At 43.6% G+C, this 25,540-nt stretch overlaps 1 protein-coding gene across 1 annotated transcript in view; it reads right to left on the reverse strand.

The window, feature by feature from the left end:
• LOC124001128 (reticulon-1-A-like) overlaps positions 1-25,540 on the reverse strand; it is a 52,547-nt gene that overhangs the window by 14,477 nt on the left and 12,530 nt on the right. The window contains exons 2-3 of the mRNA XM_046307704.1: positions 3,854-4,570; positions 405-1,079 (exon numbers count right to left, since the gene is read on the reverse strand). Of these exons, the coding sequence (XP_046163660.1) occupies positions 405-1,079; positions 3,854-4,570 (1,392 nt within the window). The remainder of the gene's footprint in view (positions 1-404; positions 1,080-3,853; positions 4,571-25,540) is intronic.

Below are 25,540 nucleotides of genomic sequence, written 5' to 3' on the forward strand. Positions count from 1 at the left end.
ACAACCTGCTTGCTGTATGAGAGGGATTCCATAGTCATACCAACAGCCTGGTTAAAAAACGTGCAGTTACTGGTGTTAAAACACGGCAACCGAACAGCCACTGGATCCCCCACTGACAAACAAATGCACCAACAGATACCATACTACCTGTTCCATAAGCTGCTTGAGCAATTTCTGTAGTGTTGTGATGATATAATGCAGATGCAACACAACTGCAACAAGGAAAGATAAGTTATGAAGACAACATGGCTTCAAGGAGGGATAATAGTGTGACTACAGTAGGTAGGTTTATCACTACAGATTGTATGTTGAAATGCAGGGTTCATCATGGGCAGCACGATTCCAGAAATAACATACAAATTATGAATCAACAGACAAGTGGATTAATGAATTACAGGGCTTACTTTTCTGTTTGTCAAAGCCCTCCATAAAGACAGGCGCAGCAGGTGTAGCCAGGTCTCCTTTCCCCTCAGTGACGTGCTTGTCGTCCAGGAGGGGCTTTTCGGACCTCACCTCCGGGGGCACGGTGGCCATGGGGGGCTTGGGCTTAGTTGGGCGATCCTCCTCCATCTTCATGGGGCTCTTGCTCTTTTCATTGGATGATTTAATGGTGGAGCTCGTCACAGGCTCTGCTGGGACCAGTTCTGGGGCAGAGCGGGCGGGGGACGCGGCGGTGAGGATCAGAGGTGAAGGGGTGTTGACCCCCTGTTTGGGGCCGGACCCCTCTCTCTTGGGGCTCTCCTCATTGGCAGACTCAATGAAGAGCTCACTGTCCAGCTCAGCCTCCCTCTCCTCCCTCAGGATGCTGTAGGATGTGGGTCCCTTGGCACTGGGGGGGTTGTCGAAGGGGTTGCCAGCCTGGCTGAAACCTCCCTTGCTGCTGGGAGACTGCTCAAAAGGGTTGTTACTGGACTTGGTGCTGAGGGGGCTCCGCAGGGGGGGCTCCTCAGAGACCAGCTCTATCTCAGAGTCCCCAGACTCTGCACTGCTGACGTCCTGCTCACTGGCCTTGGTGGACCCCGGGGTCGGCTTGCTGCTGGGGACAGACGTAAACAGGTCTTGGGAAGGGGATTCTTTTTCTGCAGAGATAGAGAGAAAAACAAAAGAGAGCCGAATTATAGTACTAATATGAGACATTGAATGCATCATGAACATGTTTTTATGTCCTTTTATGATTAAACAAAGCCTGTGTGTTTATATACGCTGATGATTCAACCTTATACATGTTAGCAACCACAGCTAGTGAAATCACTGCAACCCTAAACACAGCTTGCATTCCGTTTTGGAATGTTTGTATAGTCAAAAACTAAAAGCATTGTATTTGGTACAAACCATTCCCTAAGTTCAAGATCTCAGCTGAATCTGGTAATGAATGATGTGGCTCTTGAGCAAGTTGAGGAGACTAAACTTCTTGGTGTCACCTTAGACTGTAAATTGTCAAGGCATGTTGATTAAATTGTTGTAAAGATGAGAGGGCTGTCTGTGATAAAGAGATTCTCAGCATTTTTAACACCACCGTTGACCAAATAAGTCCTGCAGGCTTTAGTTTGATCTAATCTTGACTATTGCAATGTGGGGGCTGCAAAGAAGGACCTAGAAAAGCTGCAACTGGCCCAGAACACAGTAGCACATTTTTCCCTTCAATATACACAGAGGTTTAATCTCAAGAGTCTTGGCTCAAAGTAGAGGAGATACTGACTGCATCAATTCTTGTTTTTGTGAGAAATATTAGTGTTAAAATTTCTAAATTGTCTGTATAATCAACTTACATATAACTCTGACAGACATGCCACCAGGGGTCTCTTCACAGTCCCCAAATACAGAATGAATTCAAGGCAATGCAGAGTATTAATAAAGCCATGATCTCAAATGACTCAATCAAACAGCAAAAGTTGCTTAAAAACATAAATAAAAACATAACGTCTCTTCCCTATCTCACCTAAATAACTCGAACATGTTGCCAAACCGGCACTGCCTATGCATCTCCGTGTGCCATCGTTTAAGTGTTGCTTTTGTCTGTCCCCACCAGACACACTCATGATGCGCAGGTTAAAATATCAAAACCAACTGTGAACCAACTATATTCATTTGTGGACAGGTCGAAACACACATGAAACATTCATGGACATTTAGCTAGCTTACTGTTGCTAGCTAATTTGTCCAGGAAAATAAACATTGGTGCGTAACACACATGGGTACAGTTGAAGTCAGAAGTTTACATACACCTTAGCCAAATATATTTTCACAATTCCTGACATTTTCTCAGAGTAAATATTCCCTGTCTTAGGTCAGTTAGGATCACCACTTTATTTTAAGAATGTGAAATGTCAGAATAATAGTGCAGCAAAGCACCCCCACAACATGATGCTGCCACCCCTGTGCTTCACGGTTGGGATGGTGTTCTTCGGCATACAAGCCTCCCCCTTTTCCTTCAAACATAACAATAGTCATTATGGCCAAACAGTTCTATTTTTGTTACATCAGACCAGAGGACATTTCTCCAAAAAGTATGATATTTGTCTTCATGTGCACTTGCAAACCGTAGTCTGTCTTTTTTTATGACGGGTTTGGAGCAGTGGCTTCTTCCTTGCTGAGCGGCCTTTCAGGTTATGTTGATATAGGACTCATTTTACTGTGGATATAGATACTTTTGTAGCTGTTTTCTCCAGCATTTTCACCAGGTCCTTTGCTGTTGTTCTGGGATTGATTTGCACTTTTCGCAACAAAGTACGTTCATCTTTAGGAGACAGAACACGTCTCCTTCGTGAGTGGTATGACGGCTGCGTGGTCCCATCGTGTTTATGCTTGCGTACTATAGTTTGTACAGATGAATGTGGTACCTTCAGGAGTTTGGAAATTGCTCCCAGGGATGAACCAGACCTTTTCTTCTGAGGTCTTGGCTGATTTATTTTGATTTTCCCATGATGTCAAGCAAAGAGGCACTGAGTTTGAAGGTAGGTCTTGAAATACATCGAAGGGTACACCTCCAATTGACTCAAATGATGTCAATTAGCCTATCAGAAGCTTCTAGAGCCATGACATCATTTTCTGAAAATTTCCAGGCTGTTTAAAGGCACAGTCAACTTAGTGTATGTAAACCTCTGACCCACTGGAATTGTGATACAGTGAATTATAAGTGAAATAATCTGTCTGTAAACAATTGTTGGAAAAATGACTTGTGTCATGCACAAAGTAGATGTCCTAACCGACTTGCCAAAACTAAAGTTTGTTAACAAGACATTTGTGGAGTGTTTGAAAAACGAGTTTTAATGACTCCCTTTACTGCCTATGTAAACTTCCGACTTCAACTGTATATGCTCCTAAAAAAACAACGAGGAGATGGGAGAGGCTGGACTTGCAGTGCGTCGAGCATACAAAATAAAACCAAGTTATATTTCAGCCCCTGCCAACGAAGACACTCATTGACCTGCGCGAGCAGTTTAGATGAGATGATTGAATAACATGCACATGTACATTTACTATGCAACGCAAACGGTGTTGTCAGCATGTTTGGCATATGTATATGTACTGATGTGTTGGTAGCTGTCAGCAATGTGTGCAGCTGTCAATCTAACTTTTTGGGGTTCTTATTTTAAACGTATGTAGTTTAGTCCTTCAGCTGTTCTTGTCTATTGATGTTCTGTATTATGTCATGTTTTATGTGGACACCAGGAAGAGTAGCTGCTGCTTCAGAAAGAGCTAATGGGGATCTGAATACTCTAAATGTGTTTTTTTTACCAACTTGAAATACTGTACATAAATTGTCATTAAACCATAGTCCAAGACCACAGACCATGGTTATGGTGAACTCTAACTTACAAGGACACAGTGGGAGTGCGTGGGCGATAGGTACCTGTTGGGGATGCATTGGGGGATGAGTCGGGGCTGTCGTCCTCTGGCTCAGAGAGCGTAACCGTGGGGACGCCCTGCAAGCCCAGGCTGAGGATGTTGTCAGACACGTTTGCCTGTGGGAGGATAGGTTTGGGGGCAGCAGGTGGGTGGGACTCGGTCAGGATGATCTTCACAGGGCTAGCGGTCTGAGGGGTGCCCAGGTTGCGGTAGGAGCGGTAGTCAGACAGCTCCTCATCCTCAGAAGGCTCCTCAACGTAAGGGAAGGAGTGGGAGTCCAGCGCCGGTCCCAGGTTCTCCTCCTCTTCCTCCTCGTGTCCTGCAGGGCTCTTATCCATGTAGTCTCCCAGGGAGTCCAGGCCAGACAGCCCGGTGTCCACCAGACTATGCAGGGGTGCTGGTTGTGGACAGCTCAGGTTGTGGACGTCATCACCATGACTGATATCCATGTAGTTGTAGGCCTCCGTCTTCAACTCAGAGCCCCCCAGCAGGGACTTGGGCATCACATCAACCAGGTCAGTGGTCGTCTTGGTGTGGGGGGAACCAAAGATGCCGTAGGAGTCGAAGGTGTCCTGGGAGGAGTGGTCAGAGGAACGCTTCAGGTCATCAGACAGGTAAGAGGCATCCTGGCCTGAGGGGTAGCTCTGATTGGACAGGAGTGAGGTGTACAGTTCACCATCATCACTCATGGGCTTCCTGAAAAGGTCAGACATGGCATCACCTAGAAGCAGAAAAAGAGAAGATGGACATTGGATTTAAATCACAGACCTTAGAGACAATTGGATTAGGCAAACTTAAAAGTATAGAAAAGTGGATAGATGAAATAGGCAGAAGATAGCATCACAGGCAACATAACATGTCATTGATAATTCTGTCAACAGTGAACTGGTGCAAATATGCTGCTGCTGTGTCAGAGGTGAAATTATTAAAAACAAGTTCTACAATCAACTGTTGAACAGTTCCAATAAACTGTTAAATTGGCAATAACAATATTGTTACATTTGTGTACGCCAGGCCTGATAGTGGAGACGTGTGGGATTGTGGGGAGAGTATGGGAATCAGTTGGGAGATGGTGGTGCAGATCAGTGATGCAGAACTAACAGAGGGCACTTGTGCCCTGAGCAGGACAAAGGCGGATTGTTCAAACCCCAAAACTCATCCTGCCAGCTCTTAATCCTCAGACAGTGAGGTGCGGGGGAAGGGCTCTGTATTCATTCACATCTCTCGTTTGTTTTCGTAAATCTCCTCTGACAAGATGGCCGATTGTGTCACTGAGGCGCACGCACGCACGCACACACACACACACACACACACACACACACACACACACACACACACACACACACACACACACACACACACACACACACACACACACACACACACACACACACACTACTGTACCCTGTCCTTTTCTGTGTGACTTGCCACCTAGAGTAAAGCATGTCCAGTACGGCATGTAATGTAGGCTACCAGAGCATGAGAGCATTGCAAAGGTATCCCAACAATACGGTGCAATTTCACATTAATTGAATTTACGCTGACTCAGTTTTTTCACTTTAAAATGTATGCCAAACAAAAAACATTGATTTCAAGTTTAACAAACCATACAATTATGCACAATGACGACTTAACAATTTCCACTGAAAAATTTACAAAAACTAATTTAGTGGAAGAACTGTACAGATGCCAATTTTGGTAACGGAATTAAGGTAAAATCTCCCTCAGGTTTTTATGCAACCACATTTCCCAAAAACTCTTAAATATCTGCTCCGTTTTAAGATTCAAAGATGTGCGCAGAAAGACTGGGGTGTAAAGCTATGACATGGCACCTTGAGTTTGTAAAAATAAATATACTGGTTATTGAACTACAGTTAGTGAAGTGGATTTACACCTGGTAACGGCATTATGGTAACGGAATTACATCATGGGTCCTTGATCTGAACAACACAGAAATGAATAATTATGGATATGAATGTCATTCTCATCATGTTTCACAAGTTTGGACGTCACAGTGTAGCAGAGCACAGTGCAGTGCAATACACTACAGCGCAGCACAGCTGAGCAGAGTAGAGTTCAGAACAGTACAATATACAGTTGAAGTCAGACGTTTACATACACCGTAGCCAAATACATTTCATAATTCCTGAAAATTTAAAGTAAAAGTAAAAATTAAAAGTAAAAGTTCCCTGTCTTAGGTCAGAGTTAGGATCACCACTTTATTTTAAGAATGTGAAATGTCAGAATAATAGCAGAACAATTTATTTCAGATTTTATTTCTTTCATCACATTCCCAGTGGGTCAGAAGTTTACATACACTCAATTAGTATTTGGTAGCATTGGCTTTGAATTGAGTAACTTGGGTCAAACGTTTAGTGTAGCCTTCCACAAGCTTCCCACAATAAGTTGGGTGAATTTTGGCCCATTCCTCCTGACAGAGCTGGTGTAACCTAGTCAGGTTTGTAGGCCTCCTTGCTCGCACACGCTTTTTCAGTTCTGCTCACAAATTTTCTATGGGGTTGAGGTCAGGTCTTCGTGATGGCCACTCCAATACCTTGACTTTGCTGTCCTTAAGCCATTCTGCAACAACTTTGGAAGTATGCTTGGGGTTATTGTCCATTTGGAAGACCCATTTGTGACCAAGCTTTAACTTCCTGACTGATGTCTTGAGATGTTGCTTCAATATATCCACATAATTTTTCCCCCTTCTGATGACCAGGTGGCGAATCGCATCTCTGCATGTCTGGCAGACATATCAGTGTGGATGACGGATCACCACCTCAAGCTGAACCTCGGCAAGACGGAGCTGCTCTTCCTCCCGGGGAAGGACTGCCCGTTCCATGATCTCGCCATCACGGTTGACAACTCCATTGTGTCCTCCTCCCAGAGCGCTAAGAACCTTGGCGTGATCCTGGACAACACCCTGTCGTTCTCAACTAACATCAAGGCGGTGGCCCGTTCCTGTAGGTTCATGCTCTACAACATCCGCAGAGTACGACCCTGCCTCACACAGGAAGCGGCGCAGGTCCTAATCCAGGCACTTGTCATCTCTCGTCTGGATTACTGCAACTCGCTGTTGGCTGGGCTCCCTGCCTGTGCCATTAAACCCCTACAACTCATCCAGAACGCCGCAGCCCGTCTAGTGTTCAACCTTCCCAAGTTCTCTCACGTCACCCCGCTCCTGCGTTCTCTCCACTGGCTTCCAGTTGAAGCTCGCATCCGCTACAAGACCATGGTGCTTGCCTACGGAGCTGTGAGGGGAACGGCACCTCAGTACCTCCAGGCTCTGATCAGGCCCTACACCCAAATAAGGGCACTGCGTTCATCCACCTCTGGCCTGCTCGCCTCCCTACCACTGAGGAAGTACAGTTCCCGCTCAGCCCAGTCAAAACTGTTCGCTGCTCTGGCTCCCCAATGGTGGAACAAACTCCCTCACGACGCCAGGACAGCGGAGTCAATCACCACCTTCCGGAGACACCTGAAACCCCACCTCTTTAAGGAATACCTAGGATAGGATAAAGTAATCCTTCTCACCCCCCCCCCTTAAAATATTTAGATGCACTATTGTAAAGTGGTTGTTCCACTGGATGTCATAAGGTGAATGCACCAATTTGTAAGTCGCTCTGGATAAGAGCGTCTGCTAAATGACTTAAATGTAAATGTAATGTAAATGTAATAATTTTCCTCCTCATGATGCCATCTATTTTGTGAAGTGCACAAGTCCCTCCTGCAGTAAAGCACCGACCACAACATGATGCTGCCACCCCCGTGCTTCACAGTTGGTATGGTGTTCTTTGGCTTGCAAGCCTCCCCCCTTCTTCGTCCAAACATAACGATGGTAATTTTTTATTTCATCTTTATTTAACTAGGCAAGTCAGTTAAGAACAAATTCTTATTTTCAATGACGGCCTAGGAACAGTGGATTAACTGCCTTGTTCAGGGGCAGAACGACAGATTTGAACCTTGTCAGCTCGGGGATTCAAACTTGCAACCTTTCGGTTACTAGTCCAACGCTCTAACCACTAGGCTACCTGCCGCCCAATTATGGCCAAACAGTTCTATTTTTGTTTCATCAGACCAGAGGACATTTCTCAAAAAAGTACGATGTTTGTCTCCATGTGCAGTTGCAAACCGTAGTCTGGCTTTTTTATGGTGGTTTTGGAGCAGTGGCTTCTTTCTTGCTGAGCGGCCTTTCAGGTTACGTTGACATAGGACTCGTTTTACAGTACTGTAGATATAGATACTTCTGTACCTGATGGGTGGAGTGCTACAGAGATGGTTGTCCTTCTGGAAGGTTCTCCCATCTCCACAGAGGAACTCTGGAGCTCTGTCAGAGTGACCATTGGGTTCTTGGTCACCTCCCTGACCAAGGGCCCTTCTCCCCCCCGATTGCTGTTTCGCCGGGCGGCCAGCTCTAGGAAGAGTCTTGGTAGTTCCAAACTTCTTCCATTTAAGAATGATGGAGGCCACTGTGTTCTTGGGGACCTTCAATGCTGCAGGCATTTTTTGGTACCCTTCCCCAGATTTGTGCCTCAACATAATCCTGTCTTTGAGAATTCCTTCGCCCTTATGGCTAAGTTTTTCCTCTGACATGCACTGTCAACTGTGGGACCAGACAGGTGTGTGCCTTTTCAAATCATGTCCAACCAATCCAATCAAGTTGTAGAAACATCTCAAGGATGATCAATGGAAACAAGATGCATCTGAATTTGAACGCATTTGAATGCATCTGAACAGGATGCATCTGAATCATCTCAATTTCGAGTCATAGCAAAGGGGCTGAATACTTATGTAAATAAGGTATTTCTGTGTTTTATTTGTAATAAATTTGCAAACATGTTTTAATTTTTTATTCTGAATGCACTGTATATGATAGGTTCAGATTTGGTCCAGTCTGGTCAATCTGTGGAGGTTAACAGGCATGGGTGGACTGACCAAATGTAAACTTTTCAACGTCCATGGACATCCGCTGTTGGTCGGTTGGTCAGCGGGCGAGGATGCTGGATACAGTAAATGGAAAGAGAGGGGGCTCATGGGAGAGGTGTCAGTAAGAACTGGGAGAAGTGACATTAACTGGTGAGTGAGTTTGCCCAGACAGACTATTTTAACACTCTTGGTTTGACCCCTAGACAACAGAAAGACAAAGGAAACAGTTATGAGCAGAACATAACAGAATGCAGGTGGAAGGGAGGACAGTAGCAGGTGAAAGGGAGGACAGTAGCAGGTGAAAGGGAGGACAGTAGCAGGTGGAAGGGAGGACAGTAGCAGGTGGAAGGGAGGACAGTAGCAGGTGGAAGGGAGGACAGTAGCAGGTGGAAGGGAGGACAGTAGCAGGTGGAAGGGAGGACAGTAGCAGGTGGAAGGGAGGACAGTAGCAGGTGGAAGGGAGGACAGTAGCAGGTGGAAGGGAGGACAGTAGCAGGTGGAAGGGAGGACAGTAGCAGGTGGAAGGGAGGACAGTAGCAGGTGGAAGGGAGGACAGTAAGCAGGTGGAAGGGAGGACAGTAGCAGGTGGAAGGGAGGACAGTAGCAGGTGGAAGGAAGGACAGTAGCAGGTGGAAGGGAGGACAGTAGCAGGTGGAAGGGAGGACAGTAAACAGGTGGCCCAACTAGTTTGGTACTATTAAGATTTCCCATTATAGCCAATTCATTTGCAGTAATAACGTTACTGATTTTTGGGTAATTCCGTTACCAATCACTTCATAATTGATAAACAACATTGATATCAGTTAAATCACTATAACTAAATTGGTAGATTTACAATTACTTTATACGTCTGTGAACTTTCAGTATACTCCCTCCTCATGAGGGAGAGAAATGAGAAAATATCTTAAAGACATCTGGGTTTTTGGTAAAGGAATTACAAAGCACAAGGCAATATTTCCTAAACTTACAGAAGGTAAACAATTTCTCCAAAACGAAATATACGTGTTGATATTAGTTGGCAGGGGTCTTAAAACGCCAACATTATTATGTTTAAATGTATTTCTGATACCTTTTAAAACTTTCTGGTAGATGTTTTCTAAGACCACTTTTCTATCTGTTTATCAAGAAATCAGATGGAAAATAGTTTAAAAAAAAGTTTTATCAATACCTTCATTTCAGATTTCACTTGACATCCAATTAGATATGCTCCTATGACTTCATATGTTGGTGCTCATGGGTCTTTTTCGATGGAAATGACTGTAATCTTTTGTTAACATCCATGTGTCGTCTACTGCCAAAAATACTAAGCTTAACTTGAAAATAAATATTTGGTTTCTGTGAACTTGATAGATCAGACTTACAGTGCAGCAAGCCAACATTTTTCTGCAAAGTGATTGGACACAAGTTGCACAAACAGTGAGGCCCATGGCTAGAATGTGTGCCATGTTGCACAGCTGAGTGCAAAGCGTAGTTTACTCCCCCACTAACTGTGCTGGGAGCGCCTCCCCTCTCTCCCCAGAGCTGCTCTACAGTCTTCAACTCTCACTGGGCAGCTGTGCCTCTATAAATAGGCAGAGTCCAGCTGCTGGGGTGGGTGAGGATGAGGGGGTGGGATAAGGATAAGGGATTTAAATAGGAACTTTCAGGCTCTCACAGAGAATGTAGACCGAGTACCCTACCGTTCAGAACGTCCCTTCCTACCCCCCCCCCCCCCCCCGTTCTGTTCTCCCTGCAGGTCCTGCTCCCTTTCCTCATGGTATTGTACAACGTCTACAATGTCCCTGTCAATAAATCATACAAAACACAATGTCCTAAACACTAGGCTACACCCACGATAACATGGTGAGATCCTAAGCAGAGCAACATGGCAGCAGGCTATTCTCTGTTAGGTAGAATGTAGTCAGGGCAGCATATGAAATGTCTGAGCATCATCAGGCTGTTCCTAAAGCAGATGGGAACAGCTGTGGCTGTGGTGTCTGGAGTTCAGTGGGGTTCATGAAGCCATAGATCTACTGACAGCCAGCCTACTACTGTATAATCCTCTTATGGCTCTCCTTTCTCCATATTCTGCCATCCCCCTGACAATACCAGAAGCATAATCTACCATTGACTGAGTCACATTAACTACACAGAAGAGGGCGTGACTCTGGACTCATAAATACAACATACTGTGAAGAGAGGTGACCTCTGGAACTGGTTGCAGTTGATTCCTGGCAGTGGGTCACACGCACCCCCCATATTCTCTCTCCACACCGCTGGCTGCTTTAGAGAATGACAGTGACGTAGCGCTGAGCGGTTGCTTGCTAACTACTCCTGGAGGCATCGAAGCAGCAGAATGATGGGAATAGACAGGATAAGTGTTCAGCAGACAGACAACAGGGCAGCAGTGGCTGTAAGGGGCTGCGCAGACAGACAGGAGAGCTGTCTACTGATCCACATCAACATACAGCAGCGGCCATTGTGGCGCAGCAGCTGTACCTAGACAGTCAGACACTGGGAAAAAAAACACACAAGGCCAAGCAAGCGCTTCAGCTCATTCAGACAGGATCCGACGTGACAGCACAGAAACTATTGTTTCAGAATTTGCCACAACGTAATCATGCTTCTGAGTGGATAACACAGTTAAATAAATCATTTCTGGTGGATGTGTTGTGAAGGGGCAGTCACATTGTTAATCCTACACACAAGCAACACAGCCATTAACCTAATGCACCCTGACAATTGTTGCTACGCTAAGCCCAGGCATCTCTAAATATATGGCTGGAGACAAAAACGTGATAACAGATGACATCAAAAGTATTGGCTATTATGTAAAGGCCTGGAAGCAGAGGTTCAATGAACTGCATGTCGGCGGCTGCGGCCTGATGCATTCACTCCACAAGACTATGCCATTGAATTCATGACAATGACAGTAATCTTCAATGTCAACAATCTTTTTCTCTATTGTGTTTGGCTGCTCGCTAATTTGATATTTATATAAAATTAAAGGCAAACCTGAACAACAATCAAGTTGATTTTAAATCCAAGAGGGTCATGTAGTATTGGTTTGTTTTCCTAATGCCTTGCAGATGCATACAAAACTGTCAGTACTCCTCTAGCTTTCGAGAGCCCCACTCCCTCAACCTCTCCACTCCCTCAACCTCTCCACTCCCTCAACCTCTCCACTCCCTCAACCTCTACACTCCCTCAACCTCTACACTCCCTCAACCTCTACACTCCCTCAACCTCTACACTCCCTCAACCTCTACACTCCCTCAACCTCTACACTCCCTCAACCTCTACACTCCCTCAACCTCTACACTCCCTCAACCTCTACACTCCCTCAACCTCTACACTCCCTCAACCTCTACACTCCCTCAACCTCTACACTCCCTCAACCTCTACACTCCCTCAACCTCTACACTCCCTCAACCTCTACACTCCCTCAACCTCTACACTCCCTCAACCTCTACACTCCCTCAACCTCTACACTCCCTCAACCTCTACACTCCCTAAACCTCTACACTCCCTAAACCTCTACACTCCCTAAACCTCTACACTCCCTAAACCTCTACACTCCCACCTCCATGCAGCCTTCTGGCCCTGAGGGGGACATAGGAGATGCCGTGCTGTATCAGCAGAGCTCTGGAGCACGAAAGCCTTTAATAAACCTCCACTACTTCCAATCTAGCCTCTTCCGATGAGAAGAGAGACAGCCTATAGGGAGGTCTGTGACCTGGCAGTGTGTTACCAGGACAACAACCTCTCCCTCAACATCAGCAAGACAAAGGAGCTGATCGTGGACTACAGGAAGCTGAGGGCCGAGCACACCGACATCGATGGGGCTGTAGTGGAGCGGGTTGAGAGATTCAAGTTTCTCTGTGTCCACATCACTAAGAAATTAACATGGTCCACACACACACACCACCACACCACGATAACAATTATTCTCCCTCAGGAGACTGAAAAGATTCAGCATGGGCCCTTAGATTCTCAAAATGTTCTACAGCTGCACCACTGAGAGCATCCTGACTGGCTGCATCACCGCTTGGTATCAGACCACTTGGCATCAGACTGCAAGGGGCTACAGAGGGTAGTGCGTACGGGCCAGTACATCACTGGGGCCAAGCTCCCTGCCATCCAGGACCTCTATACCTGGCGGTGTCAGGGGAAGGCCCTAAAGATTGTCAGAAAATCCTGCCACCCAACTCATGGACTGTTCTCTCTGCTACCGCACAGCAAGCACTACCGATGCACCAAGTTGGGAATCAACAGGGCCCTGAACAGCTTCCACCCCCAAGCCATAAGACTGCCAAATAGTTCATAAAATAGCTGCCTGGACTATCTGCATTAGGGCTGTCCCAGACTAAAAAAAAAAATTATTGGTTGACCAAAAGTAGTCTGTTCTTTCGACCAATTGATAGCTAGAAAATTTTAAACGTGTATTCTTCCATCTACAGACATGGTTTTTATTTCTTATTTAACACATACTTTTATATAAATCAATGACATAACAATAATACATTACCAAACATAAACTCTTTAATCCAACCCCTCAGCCCATCACAGCACCCTGCATACCACTGCTGGCTTGCTTCTGAAGCTAAGCAGGGTTGGTCCTGGTCAGTTCCTGGATGGGAGACCAGATGCTGCTGGAAGTGGTGTTGGAGGGCACCTCAGTACCTCCAGGCTCTGATCAGGCCCTACACCCAAACAAGGGCACTGCGTTCATCCACCTCAGGCCTGCTCGCCTCCCTACCACTGAGGAAGTACAGTTCCCGCTCAGCCCAGTCAAAACTGTTCGCTGCTCTGACCCCCCAATGGTGGAACAAACTCCCTCACGACGCCAGGACAGCGGAGTCAATCACCACCTTCCGGAGACACCTGAAACCCCACCTCTTTAAGGAATACCTAGGATAGGATCAAGTATCCTTCTCACCCCCCCTTAAAAGATTTAGTTGCAAAGTGGCTGTTCCACTGGATGTCATAAGGTGAATCCACCAATTTGTAAGTTGCTCTGGATAAGAGCGTCTGCTAAATGACTTAAATGTAAATGTAATGTAAATGGAGGGCCAGTAGGAGGCACTCTTTCCTCTGGTCTAAAAAAATATCCCAATACCCCAGGGCAGTGATTGGGGACACTGCCCTGTGTAGGGTGCTTTCTATCGGATGGGACGTTAAACAGTTGTCCTGACTCTCTGAGGTCATTAAAGATCCCATGGCACTTATTGTAAGAGTAGGTGTGTTAACCCTGGTGTCCTGGCTAAATTCCCAATCTGGCCCTCAAACCATCACGGTCACCTAATAATCCCCAGTTTTCAATTGGCTCATTCATCCTGTAACTATTCACCAGGTTGTTGCTGCAAATGAGAATGTGTTCTCAGTCAACTTACCTGGTAAAATAATGGATTAAAATCACAATATACCACCCTTGTTTGGTTTCCATGTGCCATATATTTTAATTGCGCTGTGATGTTTTACATAAATGTTGAACCCTTCTCATCGTATACTATCCACAGATTGTGAGCTAAAGTTGAAAACCTTTCCTAGGTATGATTATATTATTTATTGACTGACTATGGTTTTCCAAATCGCCCAACACTGCTATTTGTTTATTTAAGTGAATGTTGTGATTTTTATACATTCCTGAACCTGTGACCAGAAACAAGCTACCAGAATAAGGGTCCTAGTGATTCTGTCTCTTCGCTGCTGAGATTGTCAAAATTGTCGTATTCCCCATATATATAGCATTTTATTGGTGGCAAGAACTTTATATAATAAATTAAATTGAATTGAAGCGCTAAATCAAGTGTTGTTTTTTTGTTCCAGTTCATAAACCATGTGCCATGTGTTTTAATAAAATCAACTATATCCATTGAGCTTGTCTGATGCTTTAAGCTTACGGTTTGATGCATGAAGATGGGCCAGAGATCTAGATAACCAGAAGGAGAAAAATAAATGTAACCTGACCCAACTATTCTCCTCCCGCTCCTGCTGGCTTTTGCAGATTCTAACATCACTCTCCTGAAGTTGCCCATAATAACTACACGAGGAGCCAGCAACCTTTCTCACGTGGAATACCAAATTGTCTTACCTTTTCTATTGATCTGCGTGCCTGTTTTGGTTTTCATATGCACATTTTCGTGAAACAGTTTAATTTAATTTACAATAACGTCTTCATATGTCAAAATCATTGTCATGTGGTTAATCAACATTCTATCCAAATCTAAATGAAAAGTGACACAAACCTAAAAAGTAACTTCTATTGCCAACTATGTAAAAATAGCCTACATAAAGCCAACAAATGAAAACATTGCAACCTGCAGGTAGAAAATATCCTGATAAAAATAAATATCCTATAAAAATCACATTGGCTACACATGGCCTGTCTGCAACTAACTTGAAACATTGTATCAACTATTAACTTGGGTCTCCCCCCTGACAGAATCCCCCCCCCCCTTCTGGTTCTTCATTGCTGCGATTTGCTTGCTCGTCTCTGCTCTTCACTCTTCACCCTTCAATCCCCCCCCTCGCGGGCGCCTCGTGTCGCCCCCGGCAAGATGCAGCCCTGGGCGGCTGCCCATGTTACCCGTACCTAAATCCGCTACTGATTTGTATTGGTCTATAAATAAATCTCTTTTCCAAAATTCGTCATCTCTCCTATGTCTTATTCGACTAATATTTTGTAAAGTGTAAGGATAATAATTAAGCCATAGTTGTTCTGAAATGTTTATTGCTTGCCAACATTTTACTCCCTCCTCTATGTTTAATATAAAACACATACATTCATTTCGCTTGACTATCCTGACATTCATTTTGATCTATAGAAAGAATTTGCCTCTGATGTATGCCACATAAAGTATTTGCCTCTGATGTATGCCACATAAAGTATTTGCCTCTGATGTATGCCACATAAAGTATTTGCCTCTGATGTATGCCACATAAAGTATTTGCCTCTGATGTATGCCACATAAAGTATTTGCCTCTGATGTATGCCACATAAAGTATTTGCCTCTGATGTATGCCACATAAAGTATTTGCCTCTGATGTATGCCACATAAAGTATTTGCCTCTGATGTATGCCACATAAAGTATTTGCCTCTGATGTATGCCACATAAAGTATTTGCCTCTGATGTATGCCACATAAAGTATTTGCCTCTGATGTATGCCACATAAAGTATTTGCCTCTGATGTATGCCACATAAAGTATTTGCCTCTGATGTATGCCACATAAAGTATTTGCCTCTGATGTATGCCACATAAAGTATTTGCCTCTGATGTATGCCACATAAAGTATTTGCCTCTGATGTATGCCACATAAAGTATTTGCCTCTGATGTATGCCACATAAAGAATTTGCCTCTGATGTATGCCACATAAAGTATTTGCCTCTGATGTATGCCACATAAAGAATTTGCCTCTGATGTATGCCACATAAAGTATTTGCCTCTGATGTATGCCACATAAAGTATTTGCCTCTGATGTATGCCACATAAAGAATTTGCCTCTGATGTATGCCACATAAAGTATTTGCCTCTGATGTATGCCACTGATGTATAAAGTATTTGCCTCTGATGTATGCCACATAAAGTATTTGCCTCTGATGTATGCCACATAAAGAATTTGCCTCTGATGTATGCCACATAAAGTATTTGCCTCTGATGTATGCCACATAAAGTATTTGCCTCTGATGTATGCCACATAAAGAATTTGCCTCTGATGTATGCCACATAAAGAATTTGCCTCTGATGTATGCCACATAAAGTATTTGCCTCTGATGTATGCCACATAAAAATTTGTGATTTGCCACATAAAGTATTTGCCTCTGATGTATGCCACATAAAGAATTTGCCTCTGATGTATGCCACATAAAGAATTTGCCTCTGATGTATGCCACATAAAGTATTTGCCTCTGATGTATGCCACATAAAGTATTTGCCTCTGATGTATGCCACATAAAGTATTTGCCTCTGATGTATGCCACATAAAGTATTTGCCTCTGATGTATGCCACAAAGTATTTGCCTCTGATGTATGCCACATAAAGTATTTGCCTCTGATGTATGCCACAAAGTATTTGCCTCTGATGTATGCCACATAAAGTATTTGCCTCTGATGTATGCCACATAAAGTATTTGCCTCTGATGTATGCCACATAAAGTGCCACATAAATTTGCCTCTGATGTATGCCACAAAGTATTTGCCTCTGATGTATGCCACATAAAGTATTTGCCTCTGATGTATGCCACATAAAGTATTTGCCTCTGATGTATGCCACATAAAGTATTTGCCTCTGATGTATGCCACATAAAGTATTTGCCTCTGATGTATGCCACATAAAGAATTTGACTCTCGCCACAAAATTAAGGAAATTAGAAGGGGGGAGAATTCTGGCAGGGGGGGAGATTTTCGGCACAACACCGGAACCCATTTCAGTCCAAGTCAAGCACTGACAAGAAGCCTTTATGACATTTCACTGGATCAGAGCATGCCATTTTTCCCTTTCACGCTGAGTGGTTATCGAAAGGAAGAGAGCTGGAAAATATTTTTCAAATACATTGAGAAACTATTGTAATTCTCAATGGATGTAAATACAGACTTCTGTTTGCTTTCTGTTTGAGGTGAAGAAAACATCACTTTGACAAGCTCCACAGGTTGTGTGTTAAGCCAATCAGAAATACTATCAGATCCCAAAATGGGCACATTTATATGCCTACATTTGCTCGCAGGCCAGGTAGCCTATAGTCCTACTTCTATGTGTGCACGTCCTTACTCAACATTGACAGGAGCGCTCCAAACAAAAAACAATGACTAAATTGACAGAACTCATAAATGGAATTAAAGAAACCAAAACATGTTTCTCACAAGTGTAGCATAGGTTGTGCACTCTGCAAACAATGTGTCCACTCAGACAAGGATAACAGGAAGACTGGAATAATTGTAGATTAGAAATGATAGTAATTAACGTTAAATATACTACTGGTGATATATGTAATGGGGAATTGATATACACTAACAATCAAATGCAAACAATTCACACAATGAAGTTATGAAACAATGAATATGCACTAATTGTCGGGAAAAGGCGAGAAAGAAGTGCATTGTGCATCTGGGCGCAGGGTCAATCCGATGTCTGCATTGGCCATGCAGCATTTATGGTGATATGGCCTCAGCAGAAGTCAAGGCATTCATACTTCTTGCTCTTTACGGAGCAGTGCAGCACTGTTGTCAAGGAAGTGAGTTTGTGTTTATACAGGATGTACCACCCCACCTACTGTCGACTAATCATGTCAATTCTGAGCTAAACATAGCCTTCCGCAAATTTGGGAGACGCCTGGCGATGCGGTACAGAGATATTTGTTACAGCTCGACTAAAACAGTCTTGGTCGACCAACAGCCTAACAACCAAACAATTGACTAATTGGGTTCAGCCCTAATCTGCATTGACCCTTTTTGCACTAACTTTTTTAACTCATCACATACACTGCTGCTACTGTTGATGATCTATCCTGTTGCCTAGTCACTTTATCCCTACCTATATGTACATAATGCATCTACCTCCATTACCTCGTACCTCTGCACATCGACTCAGTACTGGTACCCTGTGTACAGTGGCTAGAAAAAGTATTAAAACCCTTTGGAATTACCTGGATTTCTGCATAAATTGGTCATCAAATTTGATCTGATCTTCATCTTCATTCTAATGAAACCAGTGTTGAAATGGCTGTAGTGATGCATCTGCAAAAATCAACAATCATTCTGAGGACTAAGATTTTGCCCCCTTTTTCGTGGTATCCAATTGTTAGTAGTTACTATCTTGTCTCATCGCTACAACTCCCGTACGGGCTCGAGAGAGACGATGGCTGAGAGCCATGCGTCCTCCGAAACACAACCCAACCAAGCCGCACTGCTTCTTAACACAGTGCGCATCCAAGCTTGAAGCCAGCCGCACCAATGTGTCAGAGGAAACACCGTGCACCTGGCGACCTGGTCAGCGTGCACTGCGACCGGCCCACCACAGGAGTCGCTAGTGCCCGATGAGACAAGGATATCCCTACCGGCCAAACCCTCCCTAACCCGGACGACGCTTGGCAAATTGTGCGTTGCCCCATGGGCCTCCCGGTCGCGGTCGGCTGCAACAGAGCCTGGGCTCGAACCACTCGGGAGTTGAGCCGGGTGAAATTCTCAGGTCATTTTTTTTTTTTAAATCTTTAGAAAAACCTAAAACTTATTTGTATAAAAAACAAAATCTGTTGCTGTAGTTTGACCATAAATAATTAAAATGGTATACTAGTTGAAGTTTACTTTAAACTATAATATTTATTAAACATTGTCTGAAACACTTTTTCAAGTTCCTGTAAAAAATCCAAGCAGTTTTAAAAATAAATGTTTTATTCACCCTTGATGCATCATCTCGAGCAGGGGTACTCAACTCTTACGCTATGAGGTCCAGAGCCTGCTGGTTTTCTGTTCTACCTGATAATTAATTGCACACACCTGTTGTCCCAGGTCTAAATCAGTCCCCGAATATGAAGAAATGCAGTGGAACTCGCCTCAAGGTTCAGAGTTGAGTTTGAGGGGTCTAGAGCATTGGTCGCCAACCGGTCGATCATGATTGACTGGTCAATCTTCCAGGCATTCCTAGTCAATCACCAAACACTTCTGTAGAAAAATAAAGGCTTGCGCTCTTTTGTTTTTTATTTGTGTTGCGCTGTTGGCGGTAGGTGCATTTGAGCCTTGGTAAGCAAAGTGGACCTGGAGAGATGTGACTATATCAAGTGCGCCTACTAAACTCGCTAATCGGATAGCTCAAATCACCATGCCTACAGAGATTCCACAACCCCAGCCACAGCAAAGTTTGATACCAGCCTACGTAAGATTGAATAACTTTTAAAACCATAACCACAGAGAGACTGTCATAGAACACAGCATAGAGCTGTTTTTATGAGTGAGTTCATTTTAAAGTTTTTATTCATCACTGTCAGCACTGTTTTTATTAAACACTATTACAAAACATAAAATATGCTTCCCAGTACTTCCACTCGCACTGCAGCTGCAATGGGCTCCCGAGTGGTGCAGCGTTCTGCATTTCAGTGCTAGAGGCATCACTACAAACCCTGGTCCGATTTCAGGCTGTATCACAACTGGCCGTGATTGGGAGTCCCATGGGGGCTGCGCACAATTGGCCCAGCGTCGTCCGGGTTAGGGTTTGGCCACGGTAGGCCGTCATTGTAAATAAGAATTTGTTCTTAACTGACTTGCCTAGTTAAATAACGGTAAAAGAAAATGAGTAGCCAAGTGTACCGATAGCCCTGAGTTTGAATTATTATTAGCAGCTCCTGGTGTCTATTTCAATAGCGAGGAATATTTCACTATCTCTGGTTATAGGAACAACAGGAATGTGTGCATGAGGCAGATGGGGTGTGACTCCAGCTTCCCCATCAGGTAGAAGACTGTGTCCCCTTTCTCTGGTCAGTCTCACCGGAGGAAAGGAAGGAGAAAGGCAGATACTGTGGTGCTCTTCCCCTCCCTCCACTGAGACTAATTCTGTGATCAAAACAACTGGGAACTTGGAAATGTCTGACTTCCGACTTCAGTGCATTCAGGACAACTGAGAACTCTGGGGGGAAAAACGAGAGACCGACTGGGGAAAATAGTTTTGAACGGTCATCCAACTCGGAATTCCAAGAACTCCGATTTCCCGACGTCATGATTTCACAGAGCTATCCCCCCCGAGCACCCAGTTGTCTTGAAAGCACCATGACCATCAGATGCAGGTACCATCAGTTCAGTAAAATTTTAAAAAGCTAATTATTTCAATTTGTTCTACACCAACTGATTAATTTTGTTATCGTAACTGGAGTTTTAAAATATAATATGGTCTGAGAATAACAATATTGGCAGGCCAGGCATATAGCCAATATGCTATGATAATCTATTAGGCCTATGGCCCAAACCTCATTCCAACAGAATCATTTTAACTAGGTTAATGTAAAAAAAATAATGTATGGTTAATGTAAGGTTGGTGACCACTGATCTAGAGGAGTAGTCCTTAGATGGGCACAAGTTAATTTATAGCTCAGGTTGGTAGAGCCAAGGTAGTGGATTGCCTTCAGAATCAGGTTCTTATTCTCAAACACCCCCTTTACCCCACTTGGCCATCTCATTTCCGAAATGGCTAAAGAGCTCAAATTGGGGAAAAGTCTGATTTAATTGAATAACAGTTGTATATTTTCATTTTGAAATATTTTTATTTTCAGTGTTATGTTTTTACTCAGGCTTTTTCATTAGGGGAGCATGCATAAAATATTACAAATATTGATTTGATTTACTTTTTTGGACTTCAAAAACTATTACTGTAATGAACATTGTGAAAATGTTGGTCAAATGCATATCTGATAGGAAAAAAAAGAATAATTATGAAATAGATAAGTACAGATCCTAATATGAGGAATTCAAGAAGAAACTGTGAAAAATGACTCATGAGATTTTTTTTAACAGTTTTGTGAGAATGATTTGCCTCTACACTGTAGTGTATATAGTGTTAATCTATGTTCGACCTGTGTGATGTCTCCTTTCAAGAGTCCTCTCCCATTTCTGCTGCATGCTACAGCAAATCAGCCACACAGAGTGTGAGAGGGCCCTTACAAGAACATAGACCTGGGACAACAGGTGTGTGCTCTCGTTGGCTGGCCCTCGCTTCATACTCGTCGCCAAACCCACTGGCTCCATGTCATCTACAAGACCCTGCTAGGTAAAGTCCCCCCTTATCTCAGCTCGCTGGTCACCATAGCATCTCCCACCTGTAGCACATGCTCCAGCAGGTATATCTCTCTAGTCAGCCCCAAAACCAATTTCTTTCTTTGGCCGCCTCTCCTTCCAGTTCTCTGCTGCCAATGACTGGAACGAACTACAAAAATCTCTGAAATTGGAAACACTTATCTCCCTCACTAGCTTTAAGCACCAACTGTCAGAGCAGCTCACAGATTACTGCACCTGTACATAGCCCACCTATAATTTAGCCCAAACAACTCTTTCCCTATTGTATTTATTTTTATTTATTTTGCTCCTTTGCACCCCATTATTTTTATTTCTACTTTTCACATTCTTCCACTGCAAATCTACCATTCCAGTGTTTTACTTGCTATATTGTATTTACTTTGCCACCATGGCCTTTTTTGCCTTTACCTCCCTTATCTCACCTCATTTGCTCACATCGTATGTAGACTTGTTTATACTGTATGATTGACTGTATGTTTATTTTACTCCATGTGTAACTCTGTGTCGTTGTATGTGTCGGACTGCTTTGCTTTATCTTGGCCAGGTCGCAATTGTAAATGAGAACTTGTTCTCAACTTGCCTACCTGGTTAAATAAAAACATAGGCTACGGTGTTGTTACCTCTTCAAATTGAAACTTAAGAGAAGGGGGTAGGCTTTAGGCAGCAAACTAGGGGTGACAATGAGATGGGGGAAGAAAGAAAACAAAAAGGTGTTGAATTGAGGGAAGTAAGCAAGCGGCTATCACGAACACATAAATATAAGTGTCTCAAAAATGACAACGGGGATATGAATACAGGAGGTGGTCGATAGGTAGGTAGGCAGCTGAGAGGTCAGAGGATACAGTTGCTCATGAGCTATTGTTATCCACCATCATCTTAAACTCCCATGATGGCTGGACATTGTTATTGTCAACTAGGATGAGAAAATGCTATAAAAACAGTCAGCCTACACACAAGCAGTCTTATTGCATTGAAGTTGTGAAGTCAGTGGAAGCTTTGGTTGCCACCTGTCATTTATCGATCCCAGCAAAGTCTTTGCCTGAGTGGAATGGTGAGGATAGATTATCTGAAGATCCAGACTGAGTGTCTACAAGCTGTCAGCTTTGGAGCCCAGCTGTCAATGAACTGTCTCTGTTGTCTTACTTCACTTCCATTGTTAGCTTTAGCCAAGACACACACACGCACTCAAGGACACACATGAGCACACACACAAAGGACACACATGAGCACACACACAAAGGACACACACGAGCACACACACAAAGGACACACACGAGCACACACACAAAGGACACACACAACGGACACGTAGGATAGAATGCCTTTCTTTTGCCTACAGTATTTGGACCAAATGCTGAGGACAGTGGCAACTGACTGCCAACAGCCCTCTGCATCAAACTACCAAGAGATGTGGACAGAGTTTTTAGAGAAGCCTACCTAGCACTATTTAGCAATTCAGCAAGTAAAATTCTAGCCTATCTGCATAGCTTTTTATTTATAAAGCCATTCAAACAAACTGACAGGTGGAAGGTTGGAGAAGCATTAGGCTAGATTCAAAGATGGTGCAGAGTTGTCTGTCGGGGGATTGAAAAAGATTTGGAGAATAATCTATTTAGGCCCACAGTTCACGACAGCTGACATACTGTGTTGTCCCCTGGGGTGGAGCTTTCCTGACCCTGTCCTTCGTTGCTTTATCTGTGTCCTTCCCACAGCATTAGCTAATTGGCTCTGGAAGTTGAAGAAGACGAATGAGATTTGAAGGCAGGCTGGCAAGAAACAAGACAAGCAGAGGGGCCCAAGTAATTATGTGAGGCAGCACAGACAGAGACACTAGCAGCACAGTCTCCATCTTCCTCATCCTTCCTCCTAGCAACAGCCCAGGACTGCTGGGGCAGCAGAGCAGAGATCTCCCAGGTTGATGAACATGTACTGGAACTGTAGACCTAAGTAAGGCAGTGGCGGTCATGAAACTTTGTCCTGCAAAAGACCGCCGGTCTGTATGTTATCTGGCAATGCTTCATGGCAGAGGCTGTAGGCTTGTTTGTTGAGCTGACAATATCTGCTTATCGTCCAACAGCATTATTTTATATGATATGATTTTATAGTAAGAAGAATATAATTTCACTTAGCTGAATAAAATATAAAAGGATATCTTTCCCATTCCTGAGCGAGTGTGCATATGAAGTGGCTATGTTGAGCATAAAAGTGATAATTTGAAACAGGTTGTATATGCTAGATTTAGAGTAATTTGGCAATGTTAGTTGTGAATGATACAGCCCTTAGAATGTCTTAGAAATCCAAACATATACGGGCTGCATGATGCGAGTATAGGCCATTGATGATTTGAGAAAGTATCAAAAAAGATGGCGCTCTGTGCCTTGCCTCAGGCTGCACAGCTGTTCTCTCATCAAGTAATCATATTTTCACCCATCAGACAATTCTCAATTTATTATTGTCATTACTAATATTAAAAAATGGTTTCGATTTAGATTGGCACATTATCAAATGGGCAGGAACTGGGCATTATCAAAAGGGCAGGGTAATAAAAAAATATGTAATCTGTATACACTTGAATAGCAAATGGAGGCCGCGCGATTTCCTGCCGGTCAGTTTTTCAATGATGACAGGGAAGCCACTTTGGTTGTATATCGGAGCATGCTCGTAACATGAGCAGCTGAGAAATAAATATAACACTTATTTCACCCATTAAAACCTCTTGGCACACCGATCCCTTTAGCGGGATCATTTTCGTCAACATCAACTGAATTGCAGAGCGCCAAATTCAAATTAAATTAGTAAAAATATTTAATTTTCATGAAATCACAAGTGCAATATACCAAAACACAGCTTAGCTTGCGTGTCAGATTTCAAAAAGCAGCAGACAAAACAGTACAAACAGCTAGCAGCAAAGTAGATTGCTTTTCTGACTTTCATGACCAATCAAATTAATTGCTTACCTTCGATGATCTTCGGATGTTTGCACTCACGAGACTCCCAGTTCCACAATAAATGTTTGTTTTGTTCAATAAAGATTATTTTTCAATCCAAAAACCTCAATTTGGTTGGCGCGTTTTGTTGAATAATCCACAGGCTCGTGCAGGTCACGACGGGCAGACGAAAATTCCAAATAGTATCCGTAAAATTCGTAGAAACATGTCAAACGTTACGTTTACAATAAATAATTGATAATATTTCAACCGTACGGTAGCTTTAACAATAAGAGAGAGAGAGAAAAGGTCTGCTCCAAGCTGCTCGCGCATGCAAAACTCTGGGGACACACAGCTATCCACTGACGCGATGTGATCATTCTCGCTCATTTTTCAGAATAAAAGCCTGAAACTATGTCTAAAGACTGTTCACACCATGTGGAAGCCATTGGGAAAGGAATCGGATTGATATCTCTTTAAATGGAGGGTAGGCATGCAAAGGAACAGAGAGGTTTCAAAATAACAGCACTTCCTGGTTGGATTTTCCTCAGGTTTTCGCCTGCAATATCAGTTGTTATACTCACTGTTACGTTCCCCAGTTTATGTGTTGTAGTTTGTGTATTTGCATGTGTTTATTTCAGGAAATGGCTTCCTGAAATCCCTCAAGCAGCTGATTGGTTGACTCCATGGCTAATTGCGGAGAGCTGACCCCGCCCACTCGTCAAGACACAGCTGTCTCCGATTACCCATTCCTTCTGAAGCTATATAAAAGCCAGTGTTCTGTTCAGGAGAGAGGTTCATTGCTGGGAGGTCATTGCAGAGAGATTGAATGTGAGGGAGATCATTGCTGAGAGAGAGGAGGCTGATGGCTGTGGATAATTTACTATGTTAGTTGTTGGTAGCAGTTGGTATGTTCTGTGAGTTTGTTGCTCAGATAGAGCTTATTTGATGTCCTTTGTTTCTTAGTTTGTTTGAGAAATTATTTGTTCTCCTGTTTCATTTGTTCCCAGGGGGGGAAGGGGAAGGCACCTAGGGAGTGCTTAGGCAAGAGGCCCGCGGGCATACATATACCCGTAGTAT

This window comes from Oncorhynchus gorbuscha, linkage group LG17 (genome assembly GCF_021184085.1).
Source record: "Oncorhynchus gorbuscha isolate QuinsamMale2020 ecotype Even-year linkage group LG17, OgorEven_v1.0, whole genome shotgun sequence".
NCBI classification, from domain to species: domain Eukaryota; kingdom Metazoa; phylum Chordata; class Actinopteri; order Salmoniformes; family Salmonidae; genus Oncorhynchus; species Oncorhynchus gorbuscha.